Genomic DNA, 15,420 nt, shown 5'->3' with positions numbered 1-15,420 from the left:
AAGACATGGCTGGATAATTTAATGTTCATAGTCACCCTGGTGTGATAAAAATGCAAATATGAATTAAGATATTTTAATCTGAAGAATTTCTAGAAGTACCGAGCCATTGTGTAATTAAGAAAAATATTTATTTCATAATGTCATTCCCCCTACTTTTTATTTATTTATTTATTTATTCTTCAACTAAAGATTAGATTTTTTTGGAAACGTTTAAATGAAAGATCATATGGATAAACAATTCAGACGTATTTTCACAGTTTTGATCATATATACCAAGTGTATGAAGAAATTCGAGCACAACTGTATATTTTATGTATTTATTTGAAAATCAAATTATTTCTGGACACATTAATGAAGGAAAGTTAATGGTGATGCTAAATGCTGATGTAGTTACAGAAGATGCTGATCCTTCAGTGTATGTGGATGAAATCATAAGCATGTCGGGAAAATGGCATTAAATACATTAAAAATGAACGTTTATTTTGAGATTTCAGTCATTTCAAATGTTTATAGGCATGCAAACTGAGAAAAAATATCTTGAAAAGGTAATTTCTTTTGAATTATTTTAAGCCCTGAATTTCCTTATGAAGGGGTAGCATCTCTCCTCCAGAAGAGTGAAGTTAAGATTGGTATCCCATCATGCTTTGCGTTTTTGTGCTTTGGTTTTGGCTTTGCCGCTGGTCTTTGCCGCAGACGACTTCTTCAGACTCACCTCCACTGGGTAATGATCACTGATTTCCAGGGCCTGCCGTAGATCAATCATATCAATATATTATTTACTTTATATCTATGCAAACCTCAAATTCCCATTTCAAAAATTGACATATGTACTGTAATTAATACACTCACCATTTCCTCTGAAAGTTTGTAGGCTTGCTGAAAGTTAAAAGGTTTGGCAGACTTTGGCACAACAGCTTTCAACATGTCGTCTTTATACACCACAATCCTAGAAAGAAAAAATACTTGTCATCAACATTCGCCTTCACTTGACTGGCTGACTGAACTGTCCTTTAAAAGGTACATTTACCAGTGTTTGGGAAAGTTTTAAATCATTTTGATGAATACTATCACTATATATACTATAAATCTGTCAGATATTTTCATCTAAAATAAAAAGTAATGAATTACTTTACTTGTTACTTGAAAAAGTAATCTTATTTCGCGTTACTTGTAATGTGCTACCCCTATCACTGACGTTTACACAACAACAGTATAGTTATTATTTCACATTTTTTTAATGTTTCACATACAGACAGATGACAACTTTATTTAAAAAATCCCCTTTTACATGGATCCACGAAAGTGACTAAAACTTACTAATGCATATTCAACAAGTCAGACACAAAAGTAGCATTTTCACCACTAATGTCTAACTGCATGTATATAGTAAATCCATTCCTGGCAGTATTTTTCAAAGCCAAAAGAGGGTTTGGGTTGGCGCAAGCTGTTTGTATATCAAGTCTATCCATCACAGCCTTGCATTTTCTCGCACACTAGGTGCAACTGTTGTTGCGCTGTACTGTGCTGTCTACACTACATGCATCAAAGTGATAATTCTGAATACATTTGTGACTCTGGACCACAAAAGCAGTCTTAAGTCTCTGAGGTATATTTTTAGCAACAACCAAAAAAACATGGGGTCAAAATGATTGATTTTTATTTTATGCCAAAAGTCATTAGGATATTTTTTGAAAATGTCCTACTGTTAATATATTAAAACTTAATTTTGATATGTAATATGCATGGCTAAGAATTAATTTGGACAACTTTAAAGGTGATTTTCTCAGTATTTAGATTTACTTACACCCTCAGATTCCAGATTTTAGAATAATATCTCGACCAAATATGGTCCGATCCTAATAAACCATACATCAATTGAAATCTTATTTATCAGCTTTCAAATTATGTATACATTTCAATTTCGAAAAATTGACTATTAAGACTGGATTTGTGGTCCAGGGTCACTTTTGTAGTGTTGTTATAAGTAGTGCATGTTAGAAATATAACTGGGGCTCGGATTGCAGACTGCTGTTTTTTGGATTGGATCAAGGCAGCAGATGAAGGGTGAGTAAATCATTACTTATATTTCTTCTGCCTCACCTGTCGTAGGTGTTGTCATTGGACTCAATGACTGTGGTGTCCACATCGTCTCCAATCAGCCAATGGAAATCGGGATCGGTGCGGATCCTGATGGCCTTCATCTTCTTCTTAGAGACGTAAGCGCCATCCGCGTTGAAGTCGCCAAGGATCATGACGTTCTGTGAAACAGTGTAATCAATGTTTGTCCACAATTTAAGTTGGACAAAATGTTTTACACATATCTCCACATTAGATAAACTATGGTCAATGTGTCACATTCTTGCATTTTGCTTTAACCAAAACAATTAAATGACATTTTCTCTGAAATGTGTTGCATAGGACTAGACTCACATCCGTGTTCCATTTATCTATGACCTCTAGAAAGACGTCGTACAGTTCGTCCAGTTCCTTCTGTGAGTCTTTAGGCTTTGTGTGAACGGGGATCAGCACCAAATCTTTCAGCACTGAAAGAGACGGACAAAAACAATTAGCAATGATTGAGCACATCATCAACCTCCGGAAATATTACCGGTTGTGTAAAAGCATGGAATTGCAATGAAACGGGTGAATACGTCCTTCAGTTTTGAACAGTTTCTTAAATTAGTTCACTGTTGATGAAGTTGAAAGCTCCTTAATCCCATTTATTCCCATTGCACAGAAGACATTCGCACTGGATGGCATGTGGATGAGTCCCAGACTTTTCGTTTTGGGTGAAGTATATAAATCATGCCGCCACTGAAAACTTTTAGGTTGAAGCAGAAATTTAAGCGTTACCTGTGTGTTTACAGTGGAAACGCATGATGAAAGGCTCTCGAGAGAAAGCGTCCTCGTCACCCACTTGATTGTCTTCGTATTGGTACGTGTCAACCAGTTCAGCCTCATCTTCTCTGTATAAGAAATTAGCAAAACAACTTTTTTCACCATGTAATATGAATGACTATTCATTCAGAATTTAATATCCAAGTTCATTAAGGTGCAAGGAAGGTGCATCACATGCTACAAATAAAATAAAATAAAGCATGATTCAATGCTTTTGTTTTTTGCTCCAATTTTTATGCTGATAATACATTCATTTTTACTAATTTCCAATTGTTGTACCTGTAGAAACAGACGAACTGCTCCTTATAAAGAGTCCGTCCCAGCCTGGAGCTTCCGACCATTGTGAAAGGGCGTTTCTTGTTAGCTCTTAATAGTGGGAGAAAAAGTTTGTTAAATTTGGGCTAAGTTTAGACTTTTGAGCTAGAGATGGTGAAGACTATCTCTGAAGGTTAATACAGACCCGGTGCTGTTGAGCTCCTGCAGAAATTTGTCTATAGATTTGCCCGATTTGTCCACCACCTCCAGAAGAATGATTATACTGTATCGAGAGAAGATCTGAGGGAAAGAGTGTTGTGGTCTGTTTTAATAAACTTCCTGTGAGCTTTTATTGTGTGATTTTCTTAAACAATCAGATAATAAACTCACCTTTATGAGATAATTTACAATATTTTTGTTTGCCAGTTTGCTTGGACCCAAACGTCTGATGTTAAAAGATGCGATCTTCATTGTGTCCACCTTCAGAAGACCAGAAAAACATCGCAAATTGAGTTTCACGACAAGAAACACTGGATGTTTTCAGGTCTGTTCGCTACATTACGCAAACAAACTTTTAATGCATTTCTATACCAGTTTCCTGTTGTAAAATGCCCAAGGAAGTTTAGCAGACAGTTCAAGGATGCATTGTTCATTCACAGGAAGTACATATAGTTTATTAACAGCTGAAATGTCAGATTACGCAGAACTTTTTGAATGGAGGTCCTTTAGAGACCGAAAGGAAAACCTCAAAGGGTTTCGTTCCAAGAATTCGAAAGCAAAATGTACTCAAAACAACACAAAATTTGTTTTAATTGAATAAATTCATCTAAGATTTAAAAGAAGCTCCAATGCTCCAATATGAAGTGGAAAAACAGCATATTAACACATTTAAGGATCACTTTTGATCTAGCTTATATTCTATTATTTAATACAAGCTAAACATGCTATGTATTTCCATTTATTTTAATATGAATAAATAAACACATAATCAGCTCTTACCGAAGCTGCTTTTGTTTGCTGTGAAGACTCCAATTGTTTTCCAGTGTTGTCCGTTAGGCAGCTAGTGAATAATGAATGGCATTTGAACAACAGCCCATGCCTACTTCCTGTTTTAAATCAGATTGGGTTTCTGTGGCACAGATGTCTCGTAAAATGGGGAATTTATAGAGACTGAAAACAATTGAAAACAGAAAATCTCTTTGGTTGTAGAATTATTTACAGCAGGCTCGACGACTAAAGGTAACCATATAGCCATGGCTTTAAAGATAAGTTGAGCTGACTATCAAAAACAAGGGACTTTTTGAATGAATTTGCACTTGTGACACCACACCCATCAGGATAATTGTGCAGTTCAGACTCAAACATGCAGAAGCACTTAATGCACTCTGGGTTTTTCATTTTTATATTTTTTAAAGCATGGTATAAAATGTCACTAGCTTTGACCTCAAAACCACCTGATTTCCCTATATGCATTGCAAACTACATATTCCCTTAAAACAAGTGACTTCATAATGAATCTTGACTTTGGTTTCCCATAATGCAGTGTTTTGGCGGCACTCTACTGTATTTAAAAAATGTAATAGTTTAAAGTGATAACTTTGCTGTACATTAACACGACTGATCTTTCGGTCTAAACCGGAATATACATTTCCCGCCATTTTCCTGAGATTCATTTTTGTGTTATTGTTTAAATTCCTCAAACCTGTTGTAGCTGACATGTTGTTTTTGGCTCACTATGAAGGCACTGAATGCATTTCAAGCAGAAATAACAATACAACTGGATTGTCTCGACATGAATCCATCTCGATGAAAACAAAGCAACTTTGACACTGAACGTATGCTTTAAGTTATAATAATTGAACAAACATCCACTTTAATTAATGTCTAAGACAATGTCTCCTTGATTTAGCTACTACCTTCAAATGCAGAATTTGTAATCCAGTTTCTATATATTTCCAAAAATAAGAACAATGCATCAGACAGCTTCATGTTACACCTGACTGATGGAAACAGGTTCTGTCGCTTCTTTCTTACTTTACAGGTTTACTCTGCTCTCGAAGAACATAAAGATCTCATTCTGTCCAACATGGGATTTATTTCTCAACCTTGCAGTACATCTTAAAATGTGTTGTGGCTGTAATGAGGATGATTGTATTGTCTGTACTCACCTGTACTCTTTAGCCTTCCACTTCCGAGTTAATGTTTGCCCAGAGGGAGGGACTGTTTTGTTGTTTTGAGGGATGTCCATGTTGGGGCTGGGCCAAATCACTCGACTGGTTCCTGCGTCAAGCCAATCATGTCACAGGTGTCCAATATAAGCAATGCTGCAGTTTTTATGAATCTCCACAGTCCTTTTCTTTAGTCCATCTACAGACCGATACTTGGGTAAGTTAAGTTATGTTCTCTCAGTCCTTAAATCTTTATCTTAATTTGTACCATTTAAAAACACCACAGATTCAAGATTAGGTTCTTGTGTTTTAGATTCCAACCTTGTTTGGCGTTTAAATTTAGAATATTGTGTGTGTGTATATATATATATATATATATATAATATTTGGTGTAAGTTAAGTTTTGTTCTTGGGACTAAATAATCATAATTTTTTAGAATTCTTTAAAAAGTGTCCAGATAACTTAATCCAAGCATTTGCACTGCAAACAAATAAAATAAATCTTAGCTGACTTTTACTTGATAAATATCAAGAAAAAAACATCTCCCTATGGGATAAGAGAAGTAATCTTAATTAAAAGGGAAAACAACGTAATTTTTCTTCTTTTAAGCAAAAACAAACAAAATTTTTATACATTTCTTCGAAAACAAGACTTTTTTTAACAGTCATATTGCTTAAGTAAATTTATCTTGATTCAAGAAGGTTTAGATATTTATAGTAGATTTTTTTTTTTTTTTTTTTTTTGCAGTGTGAGAATCAAACAAGCTTCTTGTGTTTTTTATATTCCTGCCATGTTATTTGGTAAAATATTCAAAAAATGTATGCCTTTTTTTTTGTTTGTTTTTTTGGAATGTAAAAAAGAATACTCTCAGTCACACCCACAAGCTGAAAGCCGGAAAATGAAGCCCCCAAACTTGTCTTCGCTTGTGTGTTGAATGAGATGGAATGTGAAAACTCTTTGTTTAAATCCATGACATTGGATCTGAATTACAGTCATTGACACAAATAAGGTTTCCGATGGTGGTGTCATGTTCATGACAGATTGTCGTCCATATGTTCCTTGTATAGGAACGTCCGAGCACTGGAACTAATTTCTGTCCCATTCACAGAAAGCCATATAGAAACCCTCTGGGCATAATGACCCTCTGCACCAATTGGGCCGAAACCAAGTCACTAAAATGGTCTTTCTTGTTTAGTCAAACTGCTGCATTCATCTGGTTGCATCTGTGGATGAATACAGACATGTTCCTCTGTCTGGGTTTAGAATTTCATTTGCCTTCTACACTAGATCAAATTGACCTTTTTTTTTAGACAACATTTAAGCTGTTGTTTTAACCATCTGGTGATCTCAAACTCTTATTAAGCAGCTCTGGCAACTCCTGAAACAAGTTCTTCCACTTGTAATTGCTTTAAAAATAATCCGCAACAGCTTTTTAAGAAAAGAAGAAAGAGTGTTTCACTTCATTTGTTGAATGCTGTATAATAAAGCCTTTCATGAATGTGTAAATGTCATGACTGCCATAGGTATGGCCATAAATTCGATCTATTTAGCATTAGTTTAATTGAAAGCGCCATTATAAATCACTCATTTGGTTTCTTTCATGTTCATCAGGCATCATGAAGGTCGCCGCTTTCAACATCCAGAAATTTGGGAAATCTAAACTCTCAGATCCGTTTGTGCTGAAAACCCTGATCAAGGTGAGGCCCATCCATGACAGTTTGGACAGTTAACCTCCTATTGAATGAGTCTGTTACATGACATCTATCGTAATTTCTCATAATCCTTTCTGGGGAGAAGCTGCTTGTGCAGTCTGATGATGCTGATGGGTTTGTGTTTTCATCGCTCCCTTTCTTCAGATTGTGTCTCGCTATGACATCATTGTTATTCTAGAAGTGGTGGATTCTAGCGGAGATTCAGTGGATAATTTTCTCGAAGAGCTGAATAAGTGAGTCAAACAGGTTTGTTTGGTTTTTTCTTTAAAACCCTCGTTATTACATGATTTAGGTAACCACGACTGACTACTCATCAACAGGTTCAACAAGACGCATCATTACACATTGGAGATCAGCACACGCCTGGGAAGAGGAAACTACAAGGAACAGTTTATGTTCCTTTACAGGTAACAGTGTCATTTTAGACCCTTTATGTCAGGGTAGAAATTTTAATTGGTCCAAACGAGGCTGAAACAAACACTCAACACTCCCTAACATTCCAGTTTGGTTAGTTTTTGGAAACCAAAAAAGAAGATTGCAGATTGTTTTGGAAAACAGACCGTTGCAGGGAGTTGTTTTGCGATAACTTAAAAGGAACTTATACCGAACATTCCATAACGATTGTTTGGAGGTTTTATTTTTACAGCCAGGAATGAATGTTCCCTCAAGATAAGGGAAATGAGTCAGAAGTACAGTGAAAATATCTAAAGTCATTTCAGGATACTTCCTGCAATTTGAATTCTTTAAGACTGCATCCATTACAAAAGGTTCTAAACATATGACTTCTTATAAAAATAAAGGTACCCCTGTGGCTTAGGGGTAAGTTGATCCAAGTTGGTGGGTGAGATGCACCATATGGGTGTAAACTGACCCATTAATTTCTGAAACAATAAGACGTAACCTTCCCAAAATCAGACTAAACAGAGTTTATTGAGCAAAATTAAATAAAAACTGAATTAGGAATCAATGTCACTGAAACTGATAAACATTTTAGTCAACAGGTTCTTGGCATGAAAGCTTTTCTGGAGTGTCAAACATACCAATACTGTCTATAGGTGGAAAGATATATCTGATTATAATGAGAATCATCTGGTTCTTATCAGATGAGGATTTGGTGCACTTGTACACTGTCACTATCAAATAAACTACAAATAATATGATGCACTAAACTAGTTGTGTCATACCACAAGTGTTTTAAGGAAAATACCTGCTCAATTAAATGCACAGCTGCCATTTAAAAAATAATAACAATAATAATTAAACTAGCTAGCTTACTTATTCAGGTTAATATTTATCCAAATGATTTTCATGGTTTTATGTGGCTAAATCACCTATATACATAAATACTTTTAGACCTGGATACATTTGCTTTGATGCAACAGCCATTACATGTTACGCAAAAAAATTATTTTGACAAACCAAAAGACCTTTACTTCAAAAGGAATGAAACTTCTGCCAGAAATTATGGCTGGTTCTAAAATACATGGTCACATGATAGTTACTGGGGGTGGGTCAACTTACCCACTGGCTGAACTTACCCCACTCCCCCAAAATGTGTAATTTTAACAACTCCCTTTGTTTTATGTTTTTTTTTTTCCTCTTCTAGAAGTTTTTTAAAATGTTTCATCAGCTGAACGATCGATAGCTACATTGTTAAAAAGCAAAATACATTAAAAACACTGTAGTTCAGTCCCTGTCTCATTTGCATTCCTTTAAAAAATGTAATACAGGGAAACGGCGTAGCACTGAATAATGTCTATATCTCTGCCAATTTCTTATGTCTGATTAATAAATGCATTTTTCAATGGCTCTAATTCTAAATTAAAAAACATGCCTGTTCACTTTGAGCATTGTTTACTTTGTTGTAAAGGCACAGTGACAATAAAAACATAAAACAGGCTGGAATTCTAAAGATCAGAGAATCGTAAAAGGTCATAAAAACTAATTTATTACTGTATTAGCACGTAAACATTGTGCAGACATTACAGGTGGACCTCAGCGAAAGTAAAGGTTCAAATATTTACAGACTAACCCTTCAGGTTGTTTCTTTTTTAACTACATTGTCTGTTTTAAACATAAAGGGATGACCTGGTGGATTTGGTTGGGTCTTACCAATACCAAGACGATCAGCCTGGAGATGAAGATGCTTTTGCTAGAGAACCATATGTTCTCAGATTCAAATGTCATAAAACAGGTAAAGCACAACATATTATCATGTGTAACATTATTGGTGAAAGAATCTCATGATTTTTGGTACATTAATGCACAATGCGGTGTAATTTTACTGGCTCTAACTTTGAATCTGTGCTGCAAAAGGAAAAAACATGTTTATTGTTTCCTTGTATTGTATAATAACTCAAATCCCACTTTACGCAGCTGACAGAAAGACAAATGAAACCAATGACTCAAATGAAACTAATTTACATTAATCCCCAGCTTGGGCTGTGACCGAGGGTGTGTGTGGAGATAAATTATTGTAATTCTTACTCATGTTCATGTCTCTGCAGTGTTGGAAGATTTGGTGCTGATGCCCGTCCACACCAAGCCTGAAGATTCAGTGAAGGAACTTGACGAACTGTATGACGTGTTTCAGAATGTCAAGACGAAATGGAAGACTGATGTAAAACCTTATAAACAACTATAATACCTTAATGACAGTCAACCATTGGTTGAGACAAAAATTGCTGATAATGTATGCCATCAAAGATGTTGAGGAGTTTGTTTCTTTATTGGAACGGAGTTGGAGAAAAATCTCAAATGTCTTGAAAAGCATTAAGATATCCCTATTTGTAAGAAACAAATCCATCCAGACATTTTAACTTCAAACTGTGATCCAAAATTCATTATAAAGCTTCCTCCAGTGATGAAAGTCAAAGCCATGTTTTCCTCTCACATCAAAATCTGTCAACATGTTTGTTTAGAACGGTTTCTGCTTGTAAATGGTGGTCAATCTGTGCATATTTCTCTCCTGATTCAGATTAAATCACTTTTGCACTGGTGAAAGCAGTATTATTGACTATTATGGACTTTTAATTGAAGTGAAAACACCTTTATGATGGATTTGTTTCTTACAAGCGGCATATGACTTTACAAGACATGAATCGTTGGGCTTGAGTTGTGTGCATAACTTGGATGTTTTATATCTTGTTTGGACTCTCATTCTGAAGGCACCCATTCAATGCAGAGCATCCATTGGTGAGCAAGTGATACAATGCCACATTTCTCCAAATCTGATGAAGAACCAAACATATCTACATGTTAGATGGCCTGAGAGTGAATACAATTTAAACCAATTAAAATTTTTGGGTGAACCTTGTGCAATCACATACCATGCATTTTTGCATTTACAAACTTAAAAAAAAATGTTGTTCATCCACACAGAACATCATGATTTTGGGGGACTTCAATGCAGACGGCAGTTACGTGTCTGGTAAGGAAATGAAAACGATACGCATTAGAAGTGACGAGGACTTCCACTGGCTGATCACGGATGATGTGGACACCACAGCCAGTACCAAAAACGACAACACTTACGACCGGTAATTACTCACGGTGTAAAAAAAAAAAAAAAAAGAGAAAGAAATATAATTTTAAGTCACTCATTCATGTGACATGTTCATGCGCAGGATCGTGATATACGGAGACGATATGCTGAATGCTGTCGTTCCAAATTCGGCAAAACCTTTCAACTTCCAGAAGGCCTACAAACTGAAAGAGGAGGATGTAAACAAGAATCATTTTACTTTTTAATTGATATTTAATCAGACTTACCATAAAGACACGAATTATTACCGAACTGTAGCTATAGTTTTTTTATCACACAGATTTAATGTCTTCACAGGCGCTGAAAGTGAGTGACCACTATCCAGTAGAAGTGGAACTGAAGAAAAACCGAAAACAGCTTAAACGTCAACGTAAGCCACATGAAGAGCAGCTTAATGACTGATACTATACATAAAAAATTAAATAACATCAATTTCTTTGTTGTTGTTGTTGTTTAGGTTGAACAAAGATGATATTGTGAGATGGAACATTCTTGGACAAGAAAAGTACGACTCCAGAGATGAGATGGATAAGATTAACACTTTTGTGATTTGTGTACATGGGACTGAAATCTGCTTGAAATGTGTCAATGTTGTAGTTATTTTTCATGAGCTTTGACTGTCACATGAACATTTCACAAAGACATTAAACATCTAAAAATCAAAATGTACAGTCATTACAAACTTTATTCCTCTACAAGAGAAATATAAACTACCAAAAAAAAGCTTTACGCTGCCACTGTGGACCCAAGTTATGAGTTGGTTGAAAAGTCAAGTAAATATACACGAACACACATTCATTTCTTCCCAGACTTCTTGATTCCACCTCCAGCTATGGAATGAAAACAAAACAGAATTGTTTGTTGTCTGCAAAAAAAACTATATAGGAAGATTGTTTGGTGGCTTAATGTCTCATACTTAAAGGTCCTTTTCCAGAAGCCTTGGCTTTCAACTGTTCCATTGCTTTCTGCTCCTCTTTCTGTTTCTGTTTGAAAGCCATGTCCTCCTGTAGAAATGAATGCAAGTCATGAAAATGCACAAAGCATTATTATTTCTGAATTTCCCCAAGTCATAACTTCTTTTGAAGCAGTTTATCTGCGCACAAACCGTTCTCTTCTCAGAGTTTATGTAGAAAAACACTTCATTAGAAGTTAACTTACATCGTCCATATCCTTCGACTGCTTTTTGGGAGCCTTGAGGGGTTTCTTTTTACCTCCTGCAGAAATAAGTATTTGGATACCATTATAACATCAATATGTAAAGATAATACATTTATTAAAGTTAATAATGATTTAATAATTGATTATTAAAAAGATAAACCGACCCATTCATTAAAATGTGAAATGTCTTAACACGGCTAATGCTGAATATAATGTTTAATAATCGACGAGTTTACAATCTGAAAGTCAAAGACCCGGGAAAACATTATCTAAATTCTCGTTTTTATTCCATAATACGTTCTACAATATTATAAAACGGTCTTTGTATTTTATTCGATTTTTACCTTCTCTTCCAGACATGCTGCTCTGAATATTGAGCAAACGATTTATTCGCCCGCGCTGTCAGGACCCCAGCGGTTACCCGGATGTAGTGCTCCTGTAAAGTGCCTGATATGTCTTAGCGAATCGGTTCGTTCGGACGGTAAGTGGAAATGAACTGGATCATTAGCTAATTTGATTCGTACGAGTCGTGGAGTTCCTAGAGGACTTGGAAACGTTTTCCCCTCCTCGATATTATTATCTCCCCGCTGTTGTTTTTTTTTTTTTTTTGTGGTTAATGCTGTGTAAATAAATCTTATAGTCGAGTTCTTAACAAATGATTTGCGAATCGATTCAATTGAATCGTTAAAAGAATCTATTGAAAGAGCACCAGCCAGTGCCTGAAGAAAAATGCTGTCGTGCCGCAGAATGATATTTCAGGAAACTAGACAGATATTTTATATACAATACAGACTGTAAACATGAGAAATAACTGACCAGAGCAGAAACTTATCGAAACGGAGAGTCGCTGGTATGAGTTTTGTTGGTTCGTATCCTGAAATGAATTCAGAACTGTAAACATTGTTTGCCGATTCATTCATCCGCTCGACAATCAGATTAAATGAATTTATAAAAACTGTTTCGGTACACATATATAACAGCAAAATCAGCGTCACTTACTTTAAACCTAATGATTTTTATGTGTAATTCACATGTAAATGACCAACATAGACAACTTTAATTTATGTTGTGTTTCTGACTCGCAAAAATGCAAACTGAATCCGAAACTAATTTTAAGTAAATGTCCTATATAGTCTAGATTTATCATGGTTAGCCTCTCTATTTTATGTTTTTGCTTCTTGTACATGTTTTGCCAATGCAAATAAACCTAGAAACCACCTTATGAATCATTTCATGAAATATGAAGCATTTTTTGTATGTTTACAGGTTGCCTATTTGACGTGCATTGGCTCCACATATGAGGCTCTTCAATGAGGTTCAGAGCGAAAACTGTATTTCCAAGCGGCTCCATGTGTCTCTATCGACACCAGGTGTCCGGTCCGGTCCAATGGAACCTCCACAGAACCTATTGCACCCAGCAGCAAGGTCCCAAAGATGAGCAGAATAAAATTACATCTGTTAAGGAGCGCACAGCGTCTGTGTTAACATATGCAGGAGAGCTGGGAAGGCAGTGGGGACGAAATGCGGTGAAAACTGCAACAGTGAGCGTGAACTACTGGTGGGAGAGATATGAGGAGTTTGTCGGGCTTAATGAAGTCCGAGATGCTCAGTCCAATGTCACAGAGGTAATGACCGATGACCCAAAAAAGATTATGTTTGCATGTATCCAAATAATCCATTAGACACCTGAGGTTGCCAACCATATTTTAATGTAGACCCACCTCTACTTCTCAATTGGATTCATTTTTTTTTTCATTTCATTACAATTGACAAAAATGAGTGCATGCAAACTACTGTTAGATGTATTTAAGTGAGAGTATAATCTGTATTATGTTTTGCTGGTAGGCCGAAAAGGCCTTCATGGTCGCCAGAGGAATCGTCAGAGAAGCTCACGCCAGCCTGGAGGCTCTCCAAGTTCGGCTGAAGGAAGTGAGGGACCGTTTGGACCGCGTGTCACGTGAAGAAGCACATTATTTAGAGTTAGCCACACTGGAACATAAGTTACTGCAGGTGAGTTGGATCTAGTAATGTATATGGGAACGATAAATTCAAAAAGATCATTTGTGTTCTTTTCTGAATTCAAGCACTTCCCTCTGGATCATACAGTGCTTTTAGTGTCACGTGACCAATATTCTAGTAAACTCGCTCTTCGCTGCCATTTGGAGTTTGAGCCGAGCATATAAATGGTCCGTGTGACACAGATCACATGAGTATGACTGATTTGTTCTGCTTTTGGTGCATAATCACTGTATCAAACTCTTGTTATTGTTTTATAAAGTAAATTTATATCACAATTATTATTATCATTTTATATTGCCCAGCCATACATATTTGGATTGCACAATATTTTACCTATCTTTTCTCATTTACAGGAAGAACGGCGTCTCAGAACAGCCTATGAGAATGCAGAAGAAGGCGAGCGAGAGAAGTTTGCGCTTTTCTCTGCTGCTGTGCGAGGCAGCCACGAGAAAGAGCGGACCAGGGCTGAACGGACCAAAAACTGGTCTGTTATTGGTTCAGTGTTGGGCGCTGTCATTGGCGTGATGGGTTCGACTTATATAAACCGGGTGCGTTTGCAGGAACTCAAGAGTTTGTTGCTGGAGGCCCAGAAGGGACCGGTGAGTCTTCAGGAAGCCATCAAGGACCAGGCCAGCATGCACAAAACACAACAAGACGAACTCCGCATCCTCATCGACTCACTCAGGATGGCTTTGAAAGGCAGCGGAAAAGATGTGAAAACAGTCAAACCAGCGTTTGTCTCGCCAGCAGCTGCCGTCGTCCCAACTTCTGCATCCAGTGCTTCAGAAGAAGCGATCCGAGAGATTCTCCAGCACAGCCAAAGAGCCCAAGGGCTCATTGAAAGCCTTACACCACATCTGGAACAGCTGGAGGAGAATGTCGGGAAGGTCGAGACGGAGTTGCAGGCAGTCAAGAAGACCCTTCAGTACCGTCCCACGGAGAAGCCAGTCATTCAAACCCAAGATGCGCAGCTTTTTGTATGCGATACAGAGACAGTCGTTCAAGGCCTCGGTCAAACAGAGAAAAGACTGGAGGCGCAGATCAACAAAACAAGTCTATACAATACAGTCCTGACCTGTGCTGCTTTTGCTGTGACTGTGCCAGTTCTGTATATATTGTTAAGAGGAACATGAAAAGTATGCAGACTGTGCACTTTAGGGGCCAATTAATACACTAGAGAATAATGTAACTTAAGAGTGCAATGTATTGTCTGAGGCTTGATTAAAAATTGTCAATACTAAGTTTCATTGTTGTATGTACATTCTTTGTGTACTTCTTCATACTAAACCAAATAACATATTGTACTTAAGAACGTGATAATTTTAATGATATCCGTTCCACAAAGAAACACCACTCATGTTTTCTTTAGAAAATGTAAAAAAAAAAAAAAAATTTATTATAAACTTTAAAAACTGTGGACTAAAGAACTATGAGGAGTCACATAATTTGCCACTTATGTGAGTCTTCACTGTAGTTCCGACTGATTATTTTATTTAACAGAAAATGTGAACCTATTATTGTGCTTTTTGTAGTTTTTTCCTATCAACTTCCGCTTACTTTCATGCGTCAAACCAATGAACGTTCAGCTCGGAATGACGTATTTGCCTCCGAACCAATCACAGCGCTCAGAGACTCTTTCTCGCTACATATTCATAGCGCTTCGCG

General features: G+C 36.5%; 4 protein-coding genes across 6 annotated transcripts; 2 read left to right on the top strand and 2 right to left on the bottom strand.

Moving 5' to 3' along the window:
• Positions 1-303: 303 nt before the first annotated feature.
• Positions 304-5,410, bottom strand: LOC113080544 (deoxyribonuclease gamma-like). Of its 2 annotated transcripts, XM_026252696.1 has the most exons (10): positions 5,322-5,410; positions 4,153-4,213; positions 3,544-3,633; positions 3,359-3,453; positions 3,178-3,264; positions 2,854-2,966; positions 2,431-2,543; positions 2,101-2,258; positions 850-946; positions 304-745 (listed from the first exon to the last, which is right to left on the bottom strand). In XM_026252696.1, exons 1-10 carry the CDS (start codon positions 5,399-5,401, stop codon positions 638-640), a joined length of 1,002 nt encoding a protein of 333 aa, XP_026108481.1. In that variant the 5' UTR covers positions 5,402-5,410; the 3' UTR covers positions 304-637. The 2 variants fall into 2 exon arrangements, with proteins under 2 accessions (XP_026108481.1, XP_026108482.1); XM_026252697.1 differs by lacking the exon at positions 4,153-4,213 and having other exon boundaries at positions 5,322-5,379.
• On the top strand, positions 5,402-11,243 carry LOC113080545 (deoxyribonuclease gamma-like). Its single transcript, XM_026252699.1, has 10 exons — positions 5,402-5,538; positions 6,934-7,019; positions 7,179-7,267; positions 7,355-7,441; positions 9,116-9,228; positions 9,542-9,654; positions 10,416-10,573; positions 10,661-10,757; positions 10,876-10,948; positions 11,036-11,243. Exons 2-10 carry the CDS (start codon positions 6,939-6,941, stop codon positions 11,038-11,040), a joined length of 816 nt encoding a protein of 271 aa, XP_026108484.1. The 5' UTR covers positions 5,402-5,538; positions 6,934-6,938; the 3' UTR covers positions 11,041-11,243.
• Positions 11,244-11,245: 2 nt separating this feature from the next.
• LOC113080546 (translation machinery-associated protein 7-like) lies at positions 11,246-12,177 on the bottom strand. The gene is made up of 4 exons (XM_026252700.1): positions 12,081-12,177; positions 11,737-11,792; positions 11,495-11,582; positions 11,246-11,408 (listed from the first exon to the last, which is right to left on the bottom strand). Exons 1-4 carry the CDS (start codon positions 12,094-12,096, stop codon positions 11,374-11,376), a joined length of 195 nt encoding a protein of 64 aa, XP_026108485.1. The 5' UTR covers positions 12,097-12,177; the 3' UTR covers positions 11,246-11,373.
• Positions 12,178-12,444: 267 nt separating this feature from the next.
• Positions 12,445-14,996, top strand: LOC113080563 (coiled-coil domain-containing protein 51-like). 2 transcript variants are annotated; one of them, XM_026252724.1, is made up of 4 exons: positions 12,445-12,586; positions 13,003-13,361; positions 13,582-13,746; positions 14,109-14,996. In XM_026252724.1, exons 2-4 carry the CDS (start codon positions 13,047-13,049, stop codon positions 14,886-14,888), a joined length of 1,260 nt encoding a protein of 419 aa, XP_026108509.1. In that variant the 5' UTR covers positions 12,445-12,586; positions 13,003-13,046; the 3' UTR covers positions 14,889-14,996. The 2 variants fall into 2 exon arrangements, with proteins under 2 accessions (XP_026108509.1, XP_026108510.1); XM_026252725.1 differs by having other exon boundaries at positions 12,445-12,601.
• Positions 14,997-15,420: the final 424 nt, after the last annotated feature.

Source organism: Carassius auratus, unplaced genomic scaffold, assembly GCF_003368295.1.
Source record: "Carassius auratus strain Wakin unplaced genomic scaffold, ASM336829v1 scaf_tig00031568, whole genome shotgun sequence".
Lineage (NCBI taxonomy): Eukaryota > Metazoa > Chordata > Actinopteri > Cypriniformes > Cyprinidae > Carassius > Carassius auratus.
The sequence above is the reverse complement of the archived record's forward strand: the minus strand, read 5'-3'. Positions and strand labels throughout refer to the sequence as shown.